Raw genomic sequence first — 23,146 nt, forward strand, 5'->3', positions numbered from 1 at the left:
AATCACATTAGGTTTTAATCCAAAATACTGAGTCCTTTATAAGCAGAGTGAAAGTCAGAAGGAGAGAGAAGTCACAGGGAGCAGCCAGAAGCTAGAAATCAATGAAACCCGGAAGAGAAAGGAGAACATGCCTCCATGTGTATTGCCATGTGACAGAGAAGCCAAGAACCCTAAAAATGGCCAGTCAGCCAGAAGACATCAACCTCGGGAGGAAGCAAACAGTCTAGCCACTGAAATCATGAGAGAATAAACTCCTATTGTAAACAATCCTGTGTATGGTATTTGTTTTAGGAGAATTTAAAATAACAGTGAATTGAATACAGAAAGAAAGCCTGATAATATTTCATTTACATATTATTGGTGGAATTCCAAAGAGTAAAACATTTAACATTAATTTCCTATGAATGATGTAATTGTGCTTAAACTCTATCCCATTGAAGCCAGTTCATTAAAAAGTTATGATCTGTCTATGGTTCAAGGTGAAAATGATAGAAGGAGTTTTCTATAAGATTAAACTTACTTAGTTTAAAGTATTACCTAAGATGCTGTTATTCCTACTTCTTGGTGTATAAAGTTCTTTCTCTTACAAACTGATAATGGTAGTTGAAGATGTGGGATATAAAAAATAAAATTAAACGTTGATAACACTTCCAAAGATTTTTAGAAATCTAATTGGTGTTTCCAAACTACTTTTAGTGAACATACAGTTTTAGTATGAATACAAATTAAAGGATTCCATGTAAGGAAAGTTTAGAATTTGTACTTATTTGCAGACTTTAGTATAATAGAGCTAAATCAGATCCTGATGGCCAAAAGTAACTGCTATAACTTATGATGAAATGAGGTCCACCTATAAATCATGGTGCTCTTAAAAGATTAATGTACATTTTGAATAACTGGATACAGTTTTTTAAAGAATATAAACCCAATCTTTAAAACTACAAGAATATATAATATGTACATAACTCAAAAGTTCCAATGCACACTGGTAATAAAGATTAATATATACAATTGCTAAACTGTTTTAAAATGATCTTGACTGCATATTTACCTGAACTTGGGCTATTAATTAAAAAACAATTTCAAGGATGTTGGGGAAATGGGTGGGATGACTTATTTTCAAATAAGAAGCAGTGAGAAGAATTGTGAATTCAGTAATATTGGAAAGCTGAAAGAAAATTAATGAAAAAGGTATATTTTGGGAATTTAAGGTAATTAGGGACGTGAGTGATGTAATGCTGTTAACAATACAAAAAGAAGGGCTGAAAATGACAACAAGTTCTACTACATTAAAGCTGCCACAGAAAATTCTCCTAAAATGTTCAAGTCCATACATTAACAAGCGACATCTTTTCCTGGTAAGTTATTTGTTAATATTTTGCTAGCCATTGGTCATAAGGACCAACTTTTGCAGCTTTATTTGCATTTTAATAAAAATGCAAAGATTATTCAAAATAAATATAATCATGCACTATGAAATTAAATCATATGGCCTCTGTGAATTGATGAAGATCAGTTATTAAATAAAACGGATTTCCTTAATTAGTAACAATACCCAACAAAATGACTTAATAGATACAAGATGCAATCTAAGAAAAAGTTCATTTGACTCAATCTTCTTCTGTCTTAAACTATCAGCAGTATGAATAATAAATAATATATTGTTAGGGTGCCAAAAGAAAGTTTTTTTTGTTTTTGTTCTAATATTTTTGAAGTAATGCAAACTCATTTTACTTACTTATGAACCTTTTCATTGGCCGCTTGAGAGGCCTCTATGGCATGGTGAAGTTGTAATTCCATGTTTGCCCGCTCTGTCAGAGCTTGTTGCAGTTGGATAGCCAGTTCCTCATTTTGTTGTTGAGTGAGGGAAACAATGTTCTCTCTGTTTTTTAAAGCTTCTTCATAAGTATTAAGAGTATGGTTAAATTGATCCTTCAGATTTTCTTCTTGGGATAAAGATTTGTGCAAACTGAGAAACAAGAAAAATAAATTAAATATAAATATATAGGTTGATTGATCAATGATCTACTTAAAAACTTTCCAGTTTACTAAAAATCAATTCAATAAATACTGTTTCAAATATATTTCTAAATATTTAAATTAGTAAATGAAAACATTTAGAAAATCACACTATAATTTATAATTATTTCATTTCTCTGCTTCTAGGCTGAAAGCTATGTAGAGGAGCAACTATCTATGATTAATGAAGCTAACATAAAGATGCCGTAAAATGTTAATTGAATTATATCAGTGTAAATATTACATCAATGTTCTTTAAAAGGAATAGCAGAGAATTGGGAAATAAAGTATCTCTAGATAAATAAAGAATATAATAAGATAACAGCAAAGAATGAGAAGTAAGAGAATAGGTATTAGTTTAGGGGACCCAGCGTTCTATTATGCTAAGCATTTAATGAGAATGAATGAGATGTGTGCAAACAGATCAGTCCTATACATAGCATTTTCCACTTGCCACAGTTGACATATAAATGAAATTAATATCACTAGTAAAACTGCACAGAAATAATATGTATTCAGATATATTTTCTTTTTGTTAATGACTCTTTTGCTAAATACATTTACTCATTAAATCATACAGAGGAAGAACATGCAAATTAAGACTAAATGAATGCAGAAGAAAATGCAGACAAATAGAGTCCTAAAATGCTAAAGGTCAAATCTTTGATATGTCATTACACCTACCACCTGAGGTTATTTTGAAATGGCACCAAGCACCTCACTCAATTAAATAAAGACATTTTGAAAATATAAATATTTAATAAGGGAAATTTAAAATCCACACAGGAGATGTTCTTTTTTTATTAAATAAAATCATTTCAGTATATGCATACAAAGGAAATATTGACTGGAGACGAAGTAAAATAGTGTAATTATATACTACAGATTGATAATGTGATTAAGAAAGTAAAAATAATTCTAAAAACTGCAAAAAAAGAAGTCAAGGAACTTTAGTACTAGTCATATATTCTGATGCTTTTTAGAAAACTGCTAAAAATAAAGTAATTATAAATTTCTTCTTTTTGTTTGTTATCTAAAAGCCTTAACGTATGCTCACTTTGGAGAAGGTGGTGCATAGAAATAAGAGGGATACCAAACAACAAAAGCATTCCAAAAGAAATCACTTCAGGATTCAAATTAGTGTAAAAAGAGAGACTCTTCCTAAACTTTGGTCAAGTGGTTACTGTGGTGGTTTGGAGGTATATGTACACCAGAAAAACATGTTCTTAAATTTAAACCATTTCTGTGGGGATGGATCCATTGTGAGTAGGACCTTTTGATGACGTTACTTCAGTTAAGAAGGTGTGGCCCACCTCAATTAGAATGGGCCTTAATCCCATGACTGTAGTCCTTTATAAACTGAGTAAAATTCAGACAGAAAGAGAGAAAGCCACAGGAAGTAAGGATCTGGAATCAATGAAACCAGGAAGAGAAGAGAGAGACCAGGATGCCATGCACCTTGCCATGTGACATAGGAACCGAGGATTGCCAGCAGTCAGATCCAGAATGCCATAGTCTTTGGGGGAAAAGCATTGCCTTGATGATGCCTTTGATCTGGACTTTCATTTAGCCTCAAAACCATAAGCTAAAAAATTCTCATTGTTTAAATCAATCTATTTCATGTTATTTGCTTAAGCAGCCTAGGAAGCTAAACAGTTACTACATAAGAATAAGAATATAGTTGTTTTTTAGTACCCCATTAAAAAAAATTTATTAATAAAACCAGTCAACATACAAGCATGAATATTCTTAAAATATGAACATTGCATACTTGGTGTGCAATCAATATCATCACATAGGTGAATATTCATCACCATGATCATTTCTCAGAACATTTACATCACTCCCGAAAAAGATACCATACCCCTTACCCTTTCTTCTCATTGACCACTAGTATTTCCCTCTACCCAATTTATTTTAACATTTGTTCCCCCATTTATTTATTAATTTACTCATTCATTCATTCATTCATTCATGTTCGGGCTCCCGGAATTGAATTCAGGTCTCCAGCACAGCAGGCGAAAACTGTCACGGAGCCACTGTTGCCCGCCCTATTTATTTATTTACACCCTGGGAGTTATGTTCCATGTAGAGAAGGGGAGGGCAGTTAGTTTGCTTGTTGTGCTGGCTGAGAGATAGGCCACATCTGAGCAATAGAAGAGGTTCTCTGGGGGGTGACTCTTAGGCATAATTTTAAGTAGGCTTAGCCTATCCTTTGCAGGGATAAGTTCCATATAAACAAACCCCAAGATTGAGGACTTGGCGTATTGATTTTGTTGTCCTCGCTGCCTGTGAGACTATCAGAGTGCCCCATTTTTAAAGTACAATAAAAAGCATATTTTTTTGTTTGTGGTTTTTATTTCACATCTTCTCAGTTTTTCCTCCTAGTCCACATGCCTAAAACCTTCTGTCTCTCACCCATTTCCCTATTCCTTCCATGTCATCTCACACTTTTGGCATCTCTCTTGCTCCAAAGTCCAATTTTTTTTTACCCTACTTGAAAGATCCACATAATACAAAAAATAAGCAAAACAAAAAGCTAAAAACCTGAAAAAAGGTAAGTCTGTTTTGAAACATACACCATTACCTACATTTTAATTGCTAATTACATTTTAAATTACACACAGGAAAGTGAATACAGGAAATATCTTTAGTATTCAGCTTGAAAAAGGTAAAGAACAAGATACAGACCATATCCAGAAACCTAGAAGACCCCTCAGTATTCCCTCCCAGATGATTCTCCTTTCCCAAAGGTGACTACTAATCTCACTTTTATTAAGATGAGCAATTTCCTGTTTTTGAAATTTTAGTGTGGCTTATTTTGCCCATCACTAGGTTTGTGAAATTCATCCTTGTTTTTGCATGTAGTTCATTGTTTTCATTGAGACGAAGTATTCTCTTACATGAATATACCACAGTTTATTTAAACCATTCCACTGTTGTTCCTATGACTAATCTTATGTATGTCTTTTGGTGGACTTAAGTGCTTTTTCCTGCAGTAGAATTGCTCCATAGGGTATACATTCAGCTTCAATACATGCTGCCATTTTCCAAGTTGTATAAATTTACACTCCCAACACAATGTACAAAAGTTCCATTTATTTTACAGCCTTACTCAGTGGGTATTGTCAATCCTTTTTAATCCTTTAACTTTGGCTATTCTAGTAAGTGTGCAGTTATATTTAATCCTCTTAATGTTGTCTTTTGATGATGTAAGTTCTTGATTTTAATAAAGCCCAATTTATAATTTCTTTAATGCTTCTTGTGTCCTATTTTTAAAAATCTTAGCCTATGCCATATCTTTTACATTTATCTTGCATGTCTGGTCTCATTATAAACTCACAACCTAGTAGTCTGCATTTATATATAATGTCTAAATTACTATCTGTGTTATAGTTTGTTAAGCTGCCAGAATACAATATACCAGAAAAGGAATGGATTTAAACGGTGGAATTTATTAAGTTGTAAAATTACAGTAATATGCGTATAAAAATGTCCAAAGCAAGGCATCCAGGGAAAGACACCTTAATTCAAGAAAGACTGATGTCTCTGGAACACCTCTGTCAGATTGGAAGACATGTAGCTGGCATCTGCTGAACCCTTCTTCCTGGGCTCCATTGCTTTCAGCATCTGTTCCTGTGGGTTTTTCTCACTTTTTTCTCCAAGGTTGGCTTTCATCTCTTGGCTTCCCTTGGCTCTCTCCATATTATGGCTTGATTAACATCTCTTGGGAGGGCACATGACAATGTCTGCTGCACTCTAAGCCCTTCCAAATATCTGTGCATCTATCAGTTCGGAAGCAACTGTTTTTCAAGCATCTCTGTTGGCTTTAAAGTTTCTGTTTCCTCTGCTCTCTCTAAAATGTTACCTCTTTTAAAGGACTCAATAAACTAATCCATACTCACCTGAAATGGGTGGAGTCACATCTCCACCTAATCAAAAAGGTCACACTCACAATTGAGCATGTCAGATCTCCTTGGAGATAATCTAATCAAAAGTTTCCATGCTAAAATATTGAATCAAGATTAAAAGAAATGTCTGCCACCACAGGATTGAATAGGTATTGGCTTTCTGGGGTACATAATACTTTAAAACTGGCACACCAGACTGTACTTTCCCAATCTTCCTACTGATGGTAATCTTTTGCCACCACTTCTCTACAAACACACTTCTGCATGATCTTAGCAAATCACTGGACAGGGTATAGACTTGGTCAAATTCCAGTCCAAGACTGCATGCCCCAGTGGGGAGCCCTCTCCAACCAAATATTATGTCAGGACTATTCTGCTTCTCCCTCTTTTTCCAAAGGGAGAAATTCCCTGTCACCCCAAGTACCAGATGCCTGAATTGGTAGCCTTTGTGAGTGAGGGGTGGGAATCAGGTCCCTACTATAGTCTCTGTGTATGGATATAGTGGATCTACACTCTCCCATGCTCAAAGATGGAATGACTTTAGACTGCAGGACAGAATTAACTTCACTGGGCAGCAGCTGAAGTAGGAGGGCACTGCATATTACCAGCCTGGATGGAGAGGGAAATAACTGCTGGCTTGTCCTGTGATGGCTGACTGCTTTCATGTTTTTTGGTTAAATCCTCATTTGGGGCACTATTCACCGTGGTTTCACTTTCTGGAGGGCAAGAATTTTCCAGTCCAAAATCTGCAGGGCAGGCTGTGAAGCTGACAGTTATGATGGAGGGTCTGGACGAACTCCACAGGAGAGGTTCACCAGCTGAAGCAGGAAGAGAGCCTGTCTCTTCGGAATCCTCCTTAAAAGGCTCCCAGTGATTAGACTGAGCATCACTCATTGCAGAAGACACTCACCTTGGCTGATTACAAATGGAATCAGCTGTGGATGCAGCTGATGTGATCATGATTTAATTCTATGAAATCTCCTCATCACAACACACAGGCCAGCACTTGCTCAACCAGATAAACCGGTACCATTAGTAAGAGATCATGGTATCCCTATAGAAATTCCCTAATCATTCTTCACTTTTCAGTCTTCCAGCATTTCTTCTTTTTTGGAAAATTTATTCCTGATTTTGATCTTTCTCTCAGATGGACCTGTGATTAGCACCCTTAACTCTCAAGCCCAAGAAGCTACTCATCATTTAAAATGCCTTGAAAACCTTCTAATTCCCATGAAAGATTTTCAAACAAAAGCAGTAGCAAGAGTCATCTTTTTAAAACATAAATTAGATAACGTTACTAAAAATCCTATAATAGCATCTCATACTCAGGATAAATCTAAAAAATAAATTACATATATGAACTCACCAGGCCTCATAACAACCTGTGTAAGAAGTTATATTCATATTCCTTCTTTTTTTACTGATGAAGAAACTGAAACGAATAGAGGTAAGCAATTCAGTCAACTTTGCACACCTTAAGAGAGTCAGAATTTGTCCTGTGTGGTCCTTCTCCAGAGTAGCTGTGCTTGAAGACTCCTGTGTACTTGCCATGGTCTACAAAGCCCTGCATCATCTGGCTTCTGTCTCCTCATCTTTTAGCTAGTGTCTCAAGTAGAGTAAAGGATTTTTCTGCTTAGGGCCTTTGTCTGGAATGCCATTTTCTCCACATTTCTACCTCACTAACTTCTACTTACACATTATGTCTCAGCATAAATACTGTTTTCTTGGAGAAATCTTTTATGACTTCTCAATCTAAAACTGAATGTTCCCCTCTTTATATATTTGCCTCATAGACCTTATGGTATTTCTTCTTAGAAGGTCTAATTTCCATTTTTTCAGTCCCATCTTGTGATGATGGCACCTTTACTTCTCCAATTCCAACATATTAATATTCCATTTATTCAGGATAACTTCATTTAATGGGAAGAAAGCATTCCTTTAGAACTTGCATAAATCAAAATGCTTATAATTCTACGGCAAATTTCTTATGTGAAGTGGGGGGTATATACTCCAAGTACATATAAATCTGTAATCACTGAAACTTTTTTTTGCTTTAATGCTATTTATTTTTACACCTCAGAATTATCTCTAATATTTCAGAGTACTCTTTCCTAAATTAATAATTGAGCAAATTATTTAGCTCTCTTCAGAGAGTTCTATCACATTTAACCTTTGCTCCAAAGTTACTTATTTTCGGATATATATTTCAACATGACTGTAACATTACAAATTAATAGCACTTAAAAGACATTTACAGGAAACATTTTAAATTATAGTGAGAATAAATTCCAAAATAACACCAAAAGAGCCATCAAATCATACTCAGAAGTTTCAAAGCATATAACAGCATAGATCATACAATACTGATGTGTGATGGTAACTATTTCTGTTTACCAGCCATGGTGGTTAGGTTCATGTGTCAATTGGCCAGGTGTTGGTGCCTGGTTGTCTGATCAAGCAAGCATTAGCCTATTTGTTGCTATAAGGACATTTTGTGCACTTAAATCATGAGCATGTCGGTTGCATCCACAGCTGATTACATCTGCAGTTGGCTAAGTGTTATCTGCAAAAAGTGACATTTAATCTAATCACCTGGAGGCTTTTAAGGAGAGTTCAGAAGAGAGAATCTTTTTCTCCACTTCAGCCAGTCAGCCTCTTCTAGGGAGTTCGTTGAGGGCCTTTATTGAAGCTGCGAGCTGGTGGCATGCCCTACAGATTTTGGATTCTTCCATCCTCATGGTTGTGTGGGACACTTTTATAGATCTATATTTACATATTATCTCCTGTTGGGTCTGTTTACCTGAGAATCCTAAGGAATACATCAGTTAAAGTGGCATGGCCATGAGGTAGCACCATAAAAAGCTTTAGTTCATTCTGACTTCCAATTTTAAAATTATGTAATTCTTAATGAATTCAATTTTTCTAAGTATAGAAAGTGAGACTTAATTAATATATTTACTTAGTAATATTTCATATACCAGAATTGTAATTCACATCAAATGGGACTACACAGTGCCTCCTATCGTGGTGATTTCATTGATTCCAAAGGCAGGCCAAGGTAGAAAATGCACTTCAGTGGGTGTTACTCGAGTTAAGTAGCATATGACAGATTTCCTTTCTATTGTATATTTCTTAGTTTCAGTGTTTTCTGGTCTGATGCTTCATGTCTGTGGCCCTAATTTTCTGGTTCCTGACTCTGTCTTGTCTCAACTTAAAATATCTGGACAAAATTAATTGGACAGAAATTATTCCTTTAAAAGTTATGAATTTATGAATGCCTATTCTTTGCCAAGTACCGCTGAGCTGTTTTTACATATATGGATCACCTCATTTAATTCTCATATAAACTCGGTGAGATTTTTTTCTCACTGTTTCAGAGTTGAGACACTTATGACTGGGGAGAGCGTATTTCCCCAAGTTACAGAGTAAATGGAAAAACCAAAATTTGTATCTATAGCCTCTTCAGTTCAAGCCCAGCACACTTTAATCTACACTGGGATTAGCACTCTTAATATAATGAGCCGGATTATTTTTTGTTGTGGGTGGCTATTGTTGTAGGGTGTTTAGCAGCATCCCTGGCCTCTACACACAGGTGTTAGTAGCATGCCCCTTCCTCTAGCTGTGACAACCAAAACATGTCTTTAGACATTGTGAAATGTCCCCTGGGTGGCAAAAATCAACCGCTGTTAAGAACCACTGATCTATACTGTGGTATTTCAAATCTAAAACTTTTGCTTTAAAAATAGGTATCCAATTAAAACAGCATATATAGAACATAGAGTGGATTGAGCAAATGTCATAAATAAAACATAAGAAGAATAAGTATATGATATGGAATGGTGAATAAAATAATCGCCTGTAAGGACCAAAAAGGATGACAAGAGAAAGCCAGGTGTGCTGGTTTGAAAGGATTATGTGCCCTAGAAAAGCCATGTTTTAGACCTGATCCAATCTTGTGGCTCAGCACTGTATGTTGGAAACTTGATTAGATTATCTCTGCAGAGATATGACTTGCCCAGTTGTGGGTATTAACTTTTGATAAAAGGGAGATGTGATTCCACCCATTCCAGGTAGGTCTCAATTAGTTTACTGGAATACTTCAAAAGAGGAAACATTTTGGAGAGAACCACCTGAAGAAGAGAACCCTAGGAATGCAGCCAGAGATCTCTGGAGACAAGGGGAGAACACCAGACTCTCATGAAACAAGAAGCCTGGAGAGAAAGCTAGTGGACGTTGCCATGTTCACCATGTGCCTTTCCAGTTGAGAGAAAAACACTGAACATCATCACCTTCATGAATAACGTATCTTTCCCTGATACCTTAGATTGGATATCTTTATAGCCTTGCTTTAATTCAGGCATTTTCATGGGCTTAGAACTGTAAACTCGTAACTTATTAAATTCCCATTTTTAAAAGCCATTCTGTTTCTGGCATAACACATTCTGGCAATTAGCAAACTAGAACACCAGGTAAATCAATACTTACTATAAACGGAAAGCTACTATTTTCAAGAATAAGTAGAATTCTTGTATGGCATAATAAATGAAAAGGAGTTCAACAACTAGTAAGCAGACAAGCTGAAGAGAACCGAAATATCTGCAAGCAAAACATATTAGTGGGTCAAACTGAGAGATCTGAAATCAACCCTCATATTTAAGGCCAACTGATTTTTTTTTTTTTAATAAAATACGGGCAAGGAAAGACCAATTTATTACATATATGATAGTTGATTCCACAGGAAGAGAATGTTGAGTTCTTTTTTTTTAAAATTATTATTATTTTTATATATTTTAAACATAACAACAAATAAAACATGAATGTTCTTACCATATGATCATTCTGTTCTTGGTATATAATCAATAATTCACAACATAATCATACATAGTTGTATATCCATCACCATGATCATTTCTTAGAACATTTGCATCAATTCAGAAAAAGAAATAAAAAGAAAAAAGAAAAAAACTCATACATACCTTACTCCTTATCCCTCCCTCTCATTGACTGTTAGGATTTTCATCTACCCAATATATTTTAGCCTTTGTTTCCACTTCTTTTTTCTATACTCCTTATCACTCCATTTCATTATCAGTAGCATTTCAATCTACTAAATTTACTTTAACATTTCTTCCTCCATTACTTATTTATTTTAAATCCACGTTTTACTCATCTATCCATACCGTAGACTAAAGGAGCATCAGGCACAAGGTTTTCATAATCACATAGTTACACTGCAAAAGCTATATCATTATACAATCATCTCACGACACATGGCTCCTGGAACATAGCTCTACATTTTCAGGCACTTCCCTCCAGCCTCTCCAATATACCATAAATAAAAAGGCGATGTAATATGTAAGAACAACCTACAGGATAACCTCTCAACTCTGTTTGAAATCTCTCACACATTAACACTTTATTTTGCCTCATTTCTCTCTTTCCCCTTTTGTTCTAGAAGGTTCTCTCATTTCCTTGATGCTGAGTCCCAGCTCATTTCAGGATTTCTGTTCTACATTGCCAGGAAGATTTACATCCCTGGGAGTCATGTCCCATGTAGAGAGGTGGAGGGAAGTGACACTGCTTGTCAGGTTGGCGGAGAGAGAGAGTTCACATCAGAGCAACATAAGAGGTTCTCTCGGGGGTGAACTATTAGGCCTAATTTTAAGTAGGCTTAGCCTATCCTTTGTGCGGATAAGTTTCCTATGACTAAAACCCCAAGATATGAGGGCTCGGCTTATTGCTCTGGTTGTCCCCACTGCTTGTAAGAATATCAGGAATTCTCCATGTGGGGAAGTTGAATTTTCCCTCTTTCTCGCCATTCCCTCAAGGGGACTTGGCAATAGTTTTTATTCACTATTCAAATCACTCTGGGATTTAACAGAGCATCACTCTGGACAAGCCTACAAAATCTCATGCTCTACTCAAGGTTCCATGTACTTACGGTGTTCAATTAAATTGTCCACATAAGTTATGTTAGGAAATGCACTAGTAAATTTATAAATTTTGTACCACATAAACATTTTTTGCTTCAGTCTTACATGTAAGTTAAAGTTTTAAAAGATGAATTACCATCTATTTTTCAACACCCTGTAGTATTGTCATTCCTTGATTCTTTCGCATGCAAAAACATTTTTTAATTTGTACATTCAGTCACTATCATTGTACACTCTAGGCATTCCCAGATTATACCATTCCAGTCTTTATCATCTATCTTTCCTTCTGATTTCATTTCTGCCCCCAGACCTCCTCCCTCTATCATTCTCACATTCAGCTTCATTCAGTGTTCTAACATTATTGTATTACAGTTAGGTAGTATTATGTTATCCATTTCTGAATTTTTACAATCATCCTGTTGCACACTCTGTATCCCTTTAGCTCAAATTACCCAATATCTACCCTATTTCTATGTCCTGATGGTCTCTGTTCTTAGCTGACATTCTCCAAGTTCATTAATTAATGTTAGTTCATATCAGTGAGACCATACAGTATTTGTCCTTTTGTTTTTGGCTAATCTCACTCAGATAATGTCCTCAAGGTCCATCCATGTTGTTACATACTTCATAACTTTATTCTGTCTTATCGCTACATAATATTCCATTGTATGTATATACCATAGCTTGCTTAGCCACTCATCTGCTGATGGACATTTTGGCCGTTTCCATCTCTTGGCAATTGTAAATAATTCTGCTATAAACATTGGTAAATGTTCGTTTGTGTCCTTGCCCTCCTGTCCTCTGAATAGATACCTAGCAATAGTATTGCTGGATCATATGGCAATTCTATACTTAGCTTCCTGAGGAACCACCAAACTGCCTTCCGCAGTGGTTGTACCATATGACATTCCCACCAATAGTGGATAAGTGTGCCTCTTTCTCCACATCCTCTCCAGCACTTGTTGTTTTTGTTTTATTGATAATGACCATTCTGGTGGGTGTGAGATGATATCTCATTGTGGTTTTCATTTGCATTTCCCTAACAGCCAGGGAAGTTAAGCATCTTTTCATGTGTCTTTTGGCCATTCGTATTTCCTCTTCTTAGAAGTGTTTGTTCATGTCTTTTGCCCATTTTGTAATTGTGTTGTTTGTCCTTTTTGCTGTTGAGTTGAACAATCTCTTATATATTCTGGATACTAGACCTTAATCTGATACATTGCTTCCAAATATTGTCTCCCATTGCATAGGCTGCCTTTTTACTTTCTTAACAAAGTTGTTTGATGCACAAAAGTGCTTAATTTTGAGGAGTTCCCATTTACTTATTTCTTTTTTCAGTGCTCATGCTCTGGGTGTAAGAGCTTGGATACCGCTTCCTATTATAAAATTTATATTTCCCTACATTATCTTCTAAAAGTTTTATGGTCTTAGATCTAATGTTGAGGTCTTTGATCCATTTTGAGTTATTTTTGAATAGGGTGAGAGATATGAATCATCTTTCATTCTTTTGCATGTCGGTGTCCAGCTCTCCAAGCACCATTTATTGAAGAGACTGTTCTGTCCCAGGTGAGCTGGCTTGACTGCCTTATCAAAGATCAATTGTCCAAGATGGAAGGGTCTATATCTGAACACTCTATTTGATTCCATTGGTCAGTATATCTATCTTTATGCCAGTACCATGCTGTTTTGACCACTGTAGCTTCATAATACACCTTAAAGTCAGGTGGTGTGAGACCTCCGACTTCATTTTTCTTTCTCAGGAAACTTTCAGCTATTCTGGGCATCCTGCCCTTCCAGATAAATTTGGTTATCGTTTTTTCTATTTCTGAAAAGCAAGTTTTGGGGATTTTAACTGGTATTGCATTGAATCTGAAAATCAATTTAGGTAGAATTGACATCTTAGCTATATTTAGTCTTTCAATCCATGAACATAGTATGCCCTTCCATTTATTTAGGTCTTCTGTGATTTCTTTTAACACTTTCTTGTAGTTTTCTTTGTATAGGTTTTATGTCTCTTTAGTTAAATTTATTCCTAAATATGTTATTCTTTTGTTTGCAATTGAAAATGGAATTTTTTTCTTGATTTCCCCCTCAGATGGCTCATTAGTAGTATATAGAAACATTACAGATTTTTGAGTGTTGATCTTGTAACCTGACACTTTGCTGTACTCATTTATTAGCTCTAGTAGTTTTGCTGTGGATTTTTTGGGATTTTTGACATACAGTATCATATTATCTGCAAACAGTGAGAGTTTTACTTCTTCCTTTCCAATTCTGATGCCTTGTATTTCTTTTTCTTGTGTGATTCCTCTGGCTAGAATGTCCAACACAGTGTTGAATAACAATGGTGATAATGGACACCCTTGTCTTGTTCCTGATCTTAGGGGGAAAGTTTTCAGTTTTTCCGCATTGAGGATGATGTTAGCTGTGGGTTTTTCATATATTTCCTTTATCATGTTGAGGAAGGTCCCTTGTATTCCTATCTTTTGAAGTGTTTTCAACAAGAAAGGATGTTGAATTTTGTCAAATGCCTTTTCTGCATCAATTGAGGTGATCATGTAGTTTTTCACTTTGATTTGTTGATATGGTGTATTACATTAACTGATTTTCTTATGTTGAACCATCCTTGCACTCCTGGGATGAATCCTATTTGGTCATGGTGTATAATTCTCTTAATGTACTGCTGGATTCGATTTGCAAGAATTTTGTTGAGGATTTTTGCATCTATATTCATTAGAGAGATTGGTCTGTACTTTTCTTTTCTTGTAGTATCTTTGTCTGGCTTTGTTATGAGGGTGATGCTGGCTTCATAGAATGAGTTAGGTAGCCTTTCCTCCTCTTCAATTTTTTTGAAGCGTTTGAGCAGGCTTGGTACTAATTCTTTCTTGAGTGTTTGATAGAATTCACATGTGAAGCCATCTGGTCCTGGACTTTTCTTGGGGGGAGCTTATTAATGACAAATTCAATTTCTTTAATTGTGATCGGTTTGTTTAGGTCATCTATATCTACTCAAGTCAATGTTGGTTGTTCATGCTTTTCTAGGAAGTTGTCCATTTCATCTACATAGTCTAGTTTATTATCAGCCAACTGATTTTTGACAAGGTGGCAAAGATCACTCAACCGGGAAAGAATAGTCTCTATGGCAAATGCTACTGGTAAACCTAGATGTTCATTTGCCAAAGAAAGGAGGATCTCTACATTACACCACACACAAAAATCAAGTCAAAATGGAGCAAAGACCTTAATATAGGTTTTAGAACTATCAAAATCCTAGAAGAAAGCATAAGGAAGCATCCTCAGGATCTTGTGTTAAGCAATGGTTTCTTAGAGCTTATATCCAAAGCACAAGCAATAACAAAATAAATAAACGGGACCGCATCAAAAAAAAAAAAAAGTTCCACAAAAGACTCTATCATGAAAGTAAAATGACAATCTACATAATGAAACCACACATATCTGATAAAGGCTTGAATATCCAGAAAATATAAAGAAACCCTTTAACTTAAGAAGAAAAAAGAAAGCAACCCAATTAAAAAATGACCAAAAGAGTTAAATAAACATCTCCCAAAAGAACAGAAATGGCCAAAAAGCGTGAGATATTAATCATCAAGGAAATGCTAATCAAAACCACAATTACATACCATTTCACACCTATCAGAATGGCTGTATTTAACAACCTGGAAAATAACAAGTGTTGGAGAGGATGTGGAGAAATTGGAACACTCATTCATTGTTGGTGGCAATGTCAAACAGTGCAGCTACAGGGAAACACAGTGTAGTAGTTCCTCAGTAATCTAAGTACAGAATTACCATATGACCTGGCAATTCCAAAAGATTACATATGGGGCCACGGTGGCTCAGCAGGTAAGAATGCTTACCGGCAATGCCCGAGGACCTGGGTTCGATTCCCGGTGCCTGTCCATGTAATAAAAAAAAAAAAAAAAAGATTACATATGCCCAAATGAACTAAAAGCAGGGACTTGAACAGATATTTGCATACTGATGTTCACAATTCACAATTGCCAAAAGACTAACATAACCTAAGTGTCTATCAACTGATGAATGGATAAATCAAATATGGTATATACATGAAATGGAACATTAAGCCATAAGAAGGAGTGAAGTTCTGCTATATATGACAACCTGGATGAACTCTGAAGAAATCATGTTATGTGAAAGAAGCCAGATATAAAAGGATAAGTATTTATGATCTCACTATTTTGAAATAACTAGAATAAGCAAGCTCAAAGAGTCATAATCTCGAAACAGGTTACTAGAGGATGGAGTGGGGTTAAGGAACAGGAAGTTAAGGCTTAAAATGTACAGGATTTCTATTTGGAATGATGGAAATGTTTTGCTAATGGATGTTGGTGATGGTAGCTCAACATTGTGAACATAACTAATAGCACTGAAATATGTATCTGAATATGATTAAAAAGGGAAATGTTAGACTGCATATATAGTAATAGAACAAAAGTTGAGAACTACACTATCCAAACAGTGAATCCCAAGTTAAATTATGGACTTTAATTTATAATACAATTATAAAAATGTGCTAGCATAAATTGTAACAAATGTTCCATACCAATGCAGGTGTTGGTGGTGGGGTAGTAGATGGAAATCCTGTATTTTATCGATGATTGTTCTATAAACCTACAACTTCTCTAATAAAAAAAGAGGCACTTCCCAGAGTCATAAGAGCTCAATAAATAACGAAATTGGGGGAAAAAAAGGCTTTCTCAGGCAAATAAAAACTGAGGGAAATTTTTCCCAGTAGGCAAGCATTGTAAGAATTGTTAAAAGAAGTTCTTCAGAGAGAAGGAAAAATAATATTGCCCAGAAACTCATATGTCCTTAAAGATAGAAAGAAAGTCAGAGAAGGAATAAAATGAATGTGAAATAAAATATTTTTGTTTACTCATTCTTAATTGATTTAATAGATAATTGTTCAAGGTAATAATAGCAACAATGTTTTGGGTGATTATAATATATGAATGAATGAGAGCAATAGCATATAGGATGGGAGAGAGAAATGGGAAACACTCTATTATAAGGTACCTATACAACACATAAATCAGTATAATTTCATTTGATAGTAGACTTAGATGAGTTGTGGATATATATTGAAAACTCTAGGGCAACCACTAAGTTTTTTTTTCTGATTTCATTTATGTCCCTAACCCTCCTCCCTCTATCATTCTCACATGTAGCTTCATTCAGTGTTTTAACATAATTGTATTACAGTTAGGTAGTATTGTGCTGTCCATTTCTGAGTTTTTGTACCCAGTCCTGTTGCACAGTCCGTATGCCTTCAGCTCCAATTACCCAATATCTTACCCTATTTCTATCTCCTGATGGTCTCTGTTACCAACGACATATTCCAAGTTTATTCACTAATGTCAGTTCATATCAGTGAGACCATACAGTATTTGTCCTTTAGTTTTTGGCTAGTCTCACTCAGCATAATGTTCTCAAGGTCCATCCATGTTGTTACATACTTCATAAGTTTATTCTGTTTTATAGCTGCATAATATTCCATCGTATGTATATACCACAGTTTAGCCACTCGTCTGTTGATGGACATTTTGGCTGTTTCCATCTCTTTGCAATTGTAAATAATGCTGCTATAAACATTGGTGAGCAAATGTCCGTTTCTGTCTTTGCCCTTATGTCCTCTAAGTAGATACCTAGCAATGGTATTGCTGGGTCATATGGCAATTCTATATTCAGCTTTTTGAGGAACTGCCAAACTGCCTTCCACAGTGGTTGCACCATTTGACATTCCCACTAATGGTGAATAAGTGTGCCTCTTTCTCCACATCCTGACTGCAAATCAAAACCACAATGAGATATCATCTCACACCCACCAAAATGGCCATTATCAACAAAACAGAAAATGACAAGTGCTGGAGAGGATGTGGAGAACCACTAAGTTTTTTAAAAAAGAAGCAGAAGTGCTATAACAAGAGAATAAGAAATAGAATCATATAAAATGCTTAATTAAAGCCAGAGAATAAGATAAAAAAGAGGAAAACAGAGTAAGTGTAACAAATAAAAACAGTTTCAAACATGGTAGCTATTAATTCAATTGTATGAACAATGATTAATAGTTTAAATGTGAATGATTTAACAATTAAAATTAAAAGACAGACTGTGAGAGTGGGTAAACAAAGAAAACCCAACTCTATATTGTCTCCTGGAAATCCACTTTAAATATAAAGAAACATAGATTAAAGTAAAGTGACAGAAGGGGTTGCAAGGGTAATTTAGTGGTAGAATTCTTGCCTGCCATGTGGGAGACCCGGGTTCAATTCCCAGTCCACGCACTTCCCCAAAAAACAAACAAGCGAAACTAACAAACTAACAAAAATTCAACAAATGGTGCTGCAATAATGAGATACACATAAGGAAAAATAATGATATGTTACCCCGCCATAACATACAAAAAAAAAAAAGTAAAGGGATGGAAAAAGTTCTAGTATGCAAAACTGCTCAAGAGAAAGTGGGAAAGAAAAGGACATCAGGACAAAAAAAATTATGTGGGATGAAGAAGGGCATTACATAATGATAGAGTGGTCAATTCACCAAGACATTTCAATTTTTAATATGTATGCATTTAACAACAGAGCATCAAAATACACTAGGCAAAAAACAATAGAAAAGAAAGGAGAACTAGACATATTCATGACTACAATTAGAAACTTCAAACCCCCTCTATCAGTAATTGTAGATCTAGCAGGTAAAAATCTCAGTACGGATATAGCTGTGCCAACAGCACCATCAATCAACTGGATCTAATTGACATTAATAGAATACCTCGTCCAACAACAGCAGACCACACATTCTTCTCAAGCTCATACGGGGCATTCAAGAGAGACTATATTCTGGGCCATAAAACACACCTTAACAAATTTAAACGAAATGAAATCATACAAAATACATTCTCTGATCACAATGAAATTAAACAAGAAAGATAGCTGGAAAAATCTCAAAATATTTGTAATTAAACAACACACTCCTAAATAACACATGAGTCAATGGTGAAGTTTTAAGAGGAATAAAAAAAATATTTCAATTCAATGAAAACAGAAATTAAAATTTATGAGATACAGTGAAAGCTGTGTTTGGTGTGAAATTATAGCACTGAATGCATATATTAGTCAAGAAGAAATATCTAACATCAGTAATATAAACTGCCACCTTAGAACACCAGAGAAAAAAGAGCAATATAAACCTAAAGTAAGCAAAAAAAATTATGGCAGAATTTGATGAAATTTAAAACCAAGAATCAAAAAAGAAAACCAGTGAAAGCACAAGCTGCTTTTTAAAAAAACATCATTGTACTACTTGGCTGTGGCTACCATAACAAATACTACAAACTTGGTAGCTTAAAATGACAAAACCTACTCTTTCACAGTTCTGGAGCTGGAAATCTGAAATCAAGGTGCCGGCAGGGCTGGGATCCCTGCAGAGCCCTGGGGATGGGGGGTGGGGGGTGGGATCTCTTGCTTTTCCCAGCCTCTGGAAATTGCTGGCATTCTTTGGCTTGAGGTAGCAATAGTCCAATTTCTGTTTGTGTCATCACATGTCCTGCTTTGTGTGTCTATGTCTTTGAAAACTTCCTTTGTCTTTCTCTCTTTTTTTAATGCAATTTTATTGATATATTCATATACCATATAATCATCCAAAGTGTACAATCAATGGCTCCCACTATCATCATATAGTTGTACATTCATCACCACAATAAATTTTTGAACATTTTCATTACTCCAAAAAAAAAGAACATATCAGAATAAAAATAAAAATGAAAAAGAACACCCAAAACATCCCATGCCCTTTATTACCCCTATTATTTATTTACTTTGTCCTTATATTTTACTCATCTGACCATACCCTGGATAGTCAGTAATGGGATAATGGGAGTGTCAGCCACAAGGTTTTCACAATCATATGGTCACACTATAAAGGCTATACAGTTATACAACCATCTTCAAGAATCAAGGCTAATGAATAAAGTTCAACAGTTTCAGGTATTTCCTTCTAGCTATTTAAACCAATAAAACTAAAAAGGGATATCTATATAATGCATATACAGATATGCATTATATTTGGTCAAGAAGGCTTCTTCAATTCCATGATACCGGGTCTAGATTTTTCCTGGGAGTCATGCCCCACAATGCCAGGGATATTAACATCCCCTGGGAGTCATGTTCCGCATAGGGGGGAAGGCAGTGAGTTTATCTGTTGAGTTGGCTTAGAGAGAGTGCCTCTCTCTTATAAGGATACATATGATTGTATTTAGGGCCAACCTAGATAATCTAGGATATGTGCCTCCTTTGAAGATCCTTAACTTAATCACTTCTTCCCCACCTTTAAGTTAAGACTGACAGCTTCCAGGGATTCACATAGATATATTTTAGGGAACCATTTTTCAGCTTATCACAATCATCCTGGTAAACTTCTATCCAGGATCACCAAGAAAAAAGAGAGTAGATACAAATTACTAATTAAGAAATGACAGAGGGGTCATAACTGAATCCATAGACATTAAAAAGATAATGAACAGATATTCTAAAGAACTCTCTACCTACAAATTTCACAACTTTGATGTAATGGACCAATTCTTTTAAAGACACACACTACCGAAACTTACATGGAAAAACAGAAAATTTGAATAGCCTTATATCTAATAAAGAAACTGAATCAAATTATCAATGGCATTTCAAAAAAGAAAGCACCCGTTGCCCGCACATAAAGGTTGTAGGCACTAACTTCCATACCTAGGCTATCCCGAACACCCCACCTTAGCCCATAGTATCGAACAGGCTCACCCTGCCCTCTGTGAACTCAGTGCATCCATTTATAGCATTCCCAGGTCCATGCATGCACATGGGCCCCCAATCACATCATTCAGCTCTGGGAACTGCATGTTACAGCAGTCCTAGAACCATGCATGCACACAACCCTCAGTCTCACTTCCCAGCTCTGAGAAAGTGTCGACTCGCACAGCCAGGTCACATCTGGCCCCAATCCACGAAGGCATAACGCCGATCTACGCATGTGCACAAATGGCCCCATGCCTTAGGCCAGTGCACATTAGAGTTACATCCCTGAGACCCATGCATTCGCACAGCAACGTCCTCCCTGGCCACTGGCCACCCATGTTCACAAGCATCAGAGTAACATCCTCAAACTGTGCCGTACCTGCCCTGAACAAATCACTGTACTGAGTGCTCCACGCCACGCCCTGCTCCCAGCTGTACAACCATCTGCAGACAAAAGGCCTTAGACTACTGAAAGAAATCAACTCCCAAAGTAAATCAATCAAGATATCTACATACAACAAAGACAGCAGAAGATCACTAAGCATATCACAATGCAGACAGATATAGCCCTGACTAATGATCAAATTAAAACACCTGAGAAGACACAGACACTGGAATAACTAGTCAAAGATGTTCATACAGCTCTACTTAATAAAATAAATGGGATAGCAAACGACATAAAGTAGATCAGGAAGCCAGTAGAAGAATACAAAGAGGAATTTGAAAGAATAAACAGAAGAATAGTGGAAATCACAGAGATTAAAGACTCTGCGGACCAAATAAAAAACATACTAGAAACACACAATACCAGATTTGAAGAGACAGAGGAAAGAATAAGTGATATAGGGGACAGGATAATTGACTTTGAAGACTCAAAACAGCAAATGGCAAAAAAAAGATGGAAAAAATTGAATGGGAATTCAGAGAAATGACAGACAAAACAAAGTGCACAAATATAAGAATCACTGGTGTTCCAGAAGGAGAAGAAAGGAATAAAGGGTTAGGAAGAGTAGTTGAGGATACAATGGGGGAAAACTTCTGGACCCTCATACAGGACATAAATAAACAAGTCAAAGAAACCCAAAGAACTCCAAACAGAATAAACCCAGATAGGTCTTCCCCAGGGCACACACTAATCAGTCTGTCTAATGTTGAAGAGAAGCAGAAAATCCTGAAAGCAGCAAGAGAAAAAGAATCTACCATGTACAAGGGTAATCAAATGAGACTGAGTTCAGACAACTCAACTAGCACCCTGGAGGTGAGAAGGCAGTGGTCTGATATATTCAAGATCCTGAAAGAGAAACACTTCCAGCCAAGAATACTGTACTCAACAAAATTGTCCTTTAAAATTGAGGGACAGATTAAAGCTTTCACAGACAAAGAAGTCCTGAAAGAATTTGCCAACAAGAGACCAGCCCTACAAGAAATACAAAAAGGAGTTTTGCCAGGTTAAAAAAAAAGACAGGAGAGTGAAGTCTGGAGGAGGGCATAGAATTGAAGACTACCACTACGGGTAATTTAAAGAATATAAACATAAAGAGTGAAAATAATATATAGACCTGACAAATAAAATTAAAAAGATACCAATTAAAAGATACAGATTGGCAGAATGGATTAAGAAACATAATGCAACCATAAGCTGCTTAAAAAGAGACTAATCTTGGACACAAGGATACAAATAGATTGAAAGTGAAAGGATGGTAAAAGATATTCCAAGTAAGTTCTAACCAAAATAAAGCAGGAATAGCTAAACTAATATCAGACAAAACAGAATTTGAATGTAAAGACATCATAAGAGACAAAGAAGGACACTATATACTAATTAAAGGGTGAATTCACCAAGAAGACACAACAATCATAAATGCTTATGCTCCCAATCAGGTAGTTCCAAAGTACATGAGACAGATATTAGCAAAATTGAAGAGAGCGATAAATGTTTCAACACTAATAGGAGGAGACTTCAATACACCACTCTCCTATATAGACAGAAGAACCAGACAGAAGGTCAACAAGGAAATAGAGAAGTTAAATAACCTGATAAATGAATTAGACTTAACAGACATATAGAGGTCATCACACCTCAAACCATAAGGTTATACATTCTTCTCAAATGCTCATGGAATATTCTCCAGAATAGATCATATGCTGGGGCACAAAAGAGGTCTTTATAAATTAAAAAATATGGAAATTATTCAAAGCACTTTCTCTGCTCACAATGGGATGAAGCTGGATCTCAAATAACCACCAAAGAATGAGAATATTCACAAATATATGGAAATCAAATAACACACTCTTAAATAACCAGTGGGTCAAAGAAGAAACTGCTAGACAATTCAGCAGCTATCTGGAGATGAATGAAAATGAGAATACAACTTATCAGAACTTATGGGATGCAGCAAAGGCTGTGCTGAGAGGGAAATGTATTGCTTTAAATGCCTGTATAAAAAAACAAGAAAGAGCA

The 23,146-nt window shown here is 35.8% G+C and overlaps 1 protein-coding gene across 10 annotated transcripts in view; it reads right to left on the reverse strand.

Moving 5' to 3' along the window:
* The window catches only part of MIPOL1 (mirror-image polydactyly 1), a 503,449-nt gene that overhangs the window by 78,189 nt on the left and 402,114 nt on the right, over positions 1 to 23,146 (reverse strand). For all 10 annotated transcript variants that reach the window (XM_077126913.1, XM_077126915.1, XM_077126918.1 and 7 more), the window contains one exon: positions 1,739 to 1,969. In XM_077126913.1, coding sequence (XP_076983028.1) covers positions 1,739 to 1,969 — 231 coding nt within the window. The remainder of the gene's footprint in view (positions 1 to 1,738; positions 1,970 to 23,146) is intronic.

This window comes from Tamandua tetradactyla, chromosome 14, assembly GCF_023851605.1.
Source record: "Tamandua tetradactyla isolate mTamTet1 chromosome 14, mTamTet1.pri, whole genome shotgun sequence".
In the NCBI taxonomy this organism is placed as follows: Eukaryota; Metazoa; Chordata; class Mammalia; order Pilosa; family Myrmecophagidae; genus Tamandua; species Tamandua tetradactyla.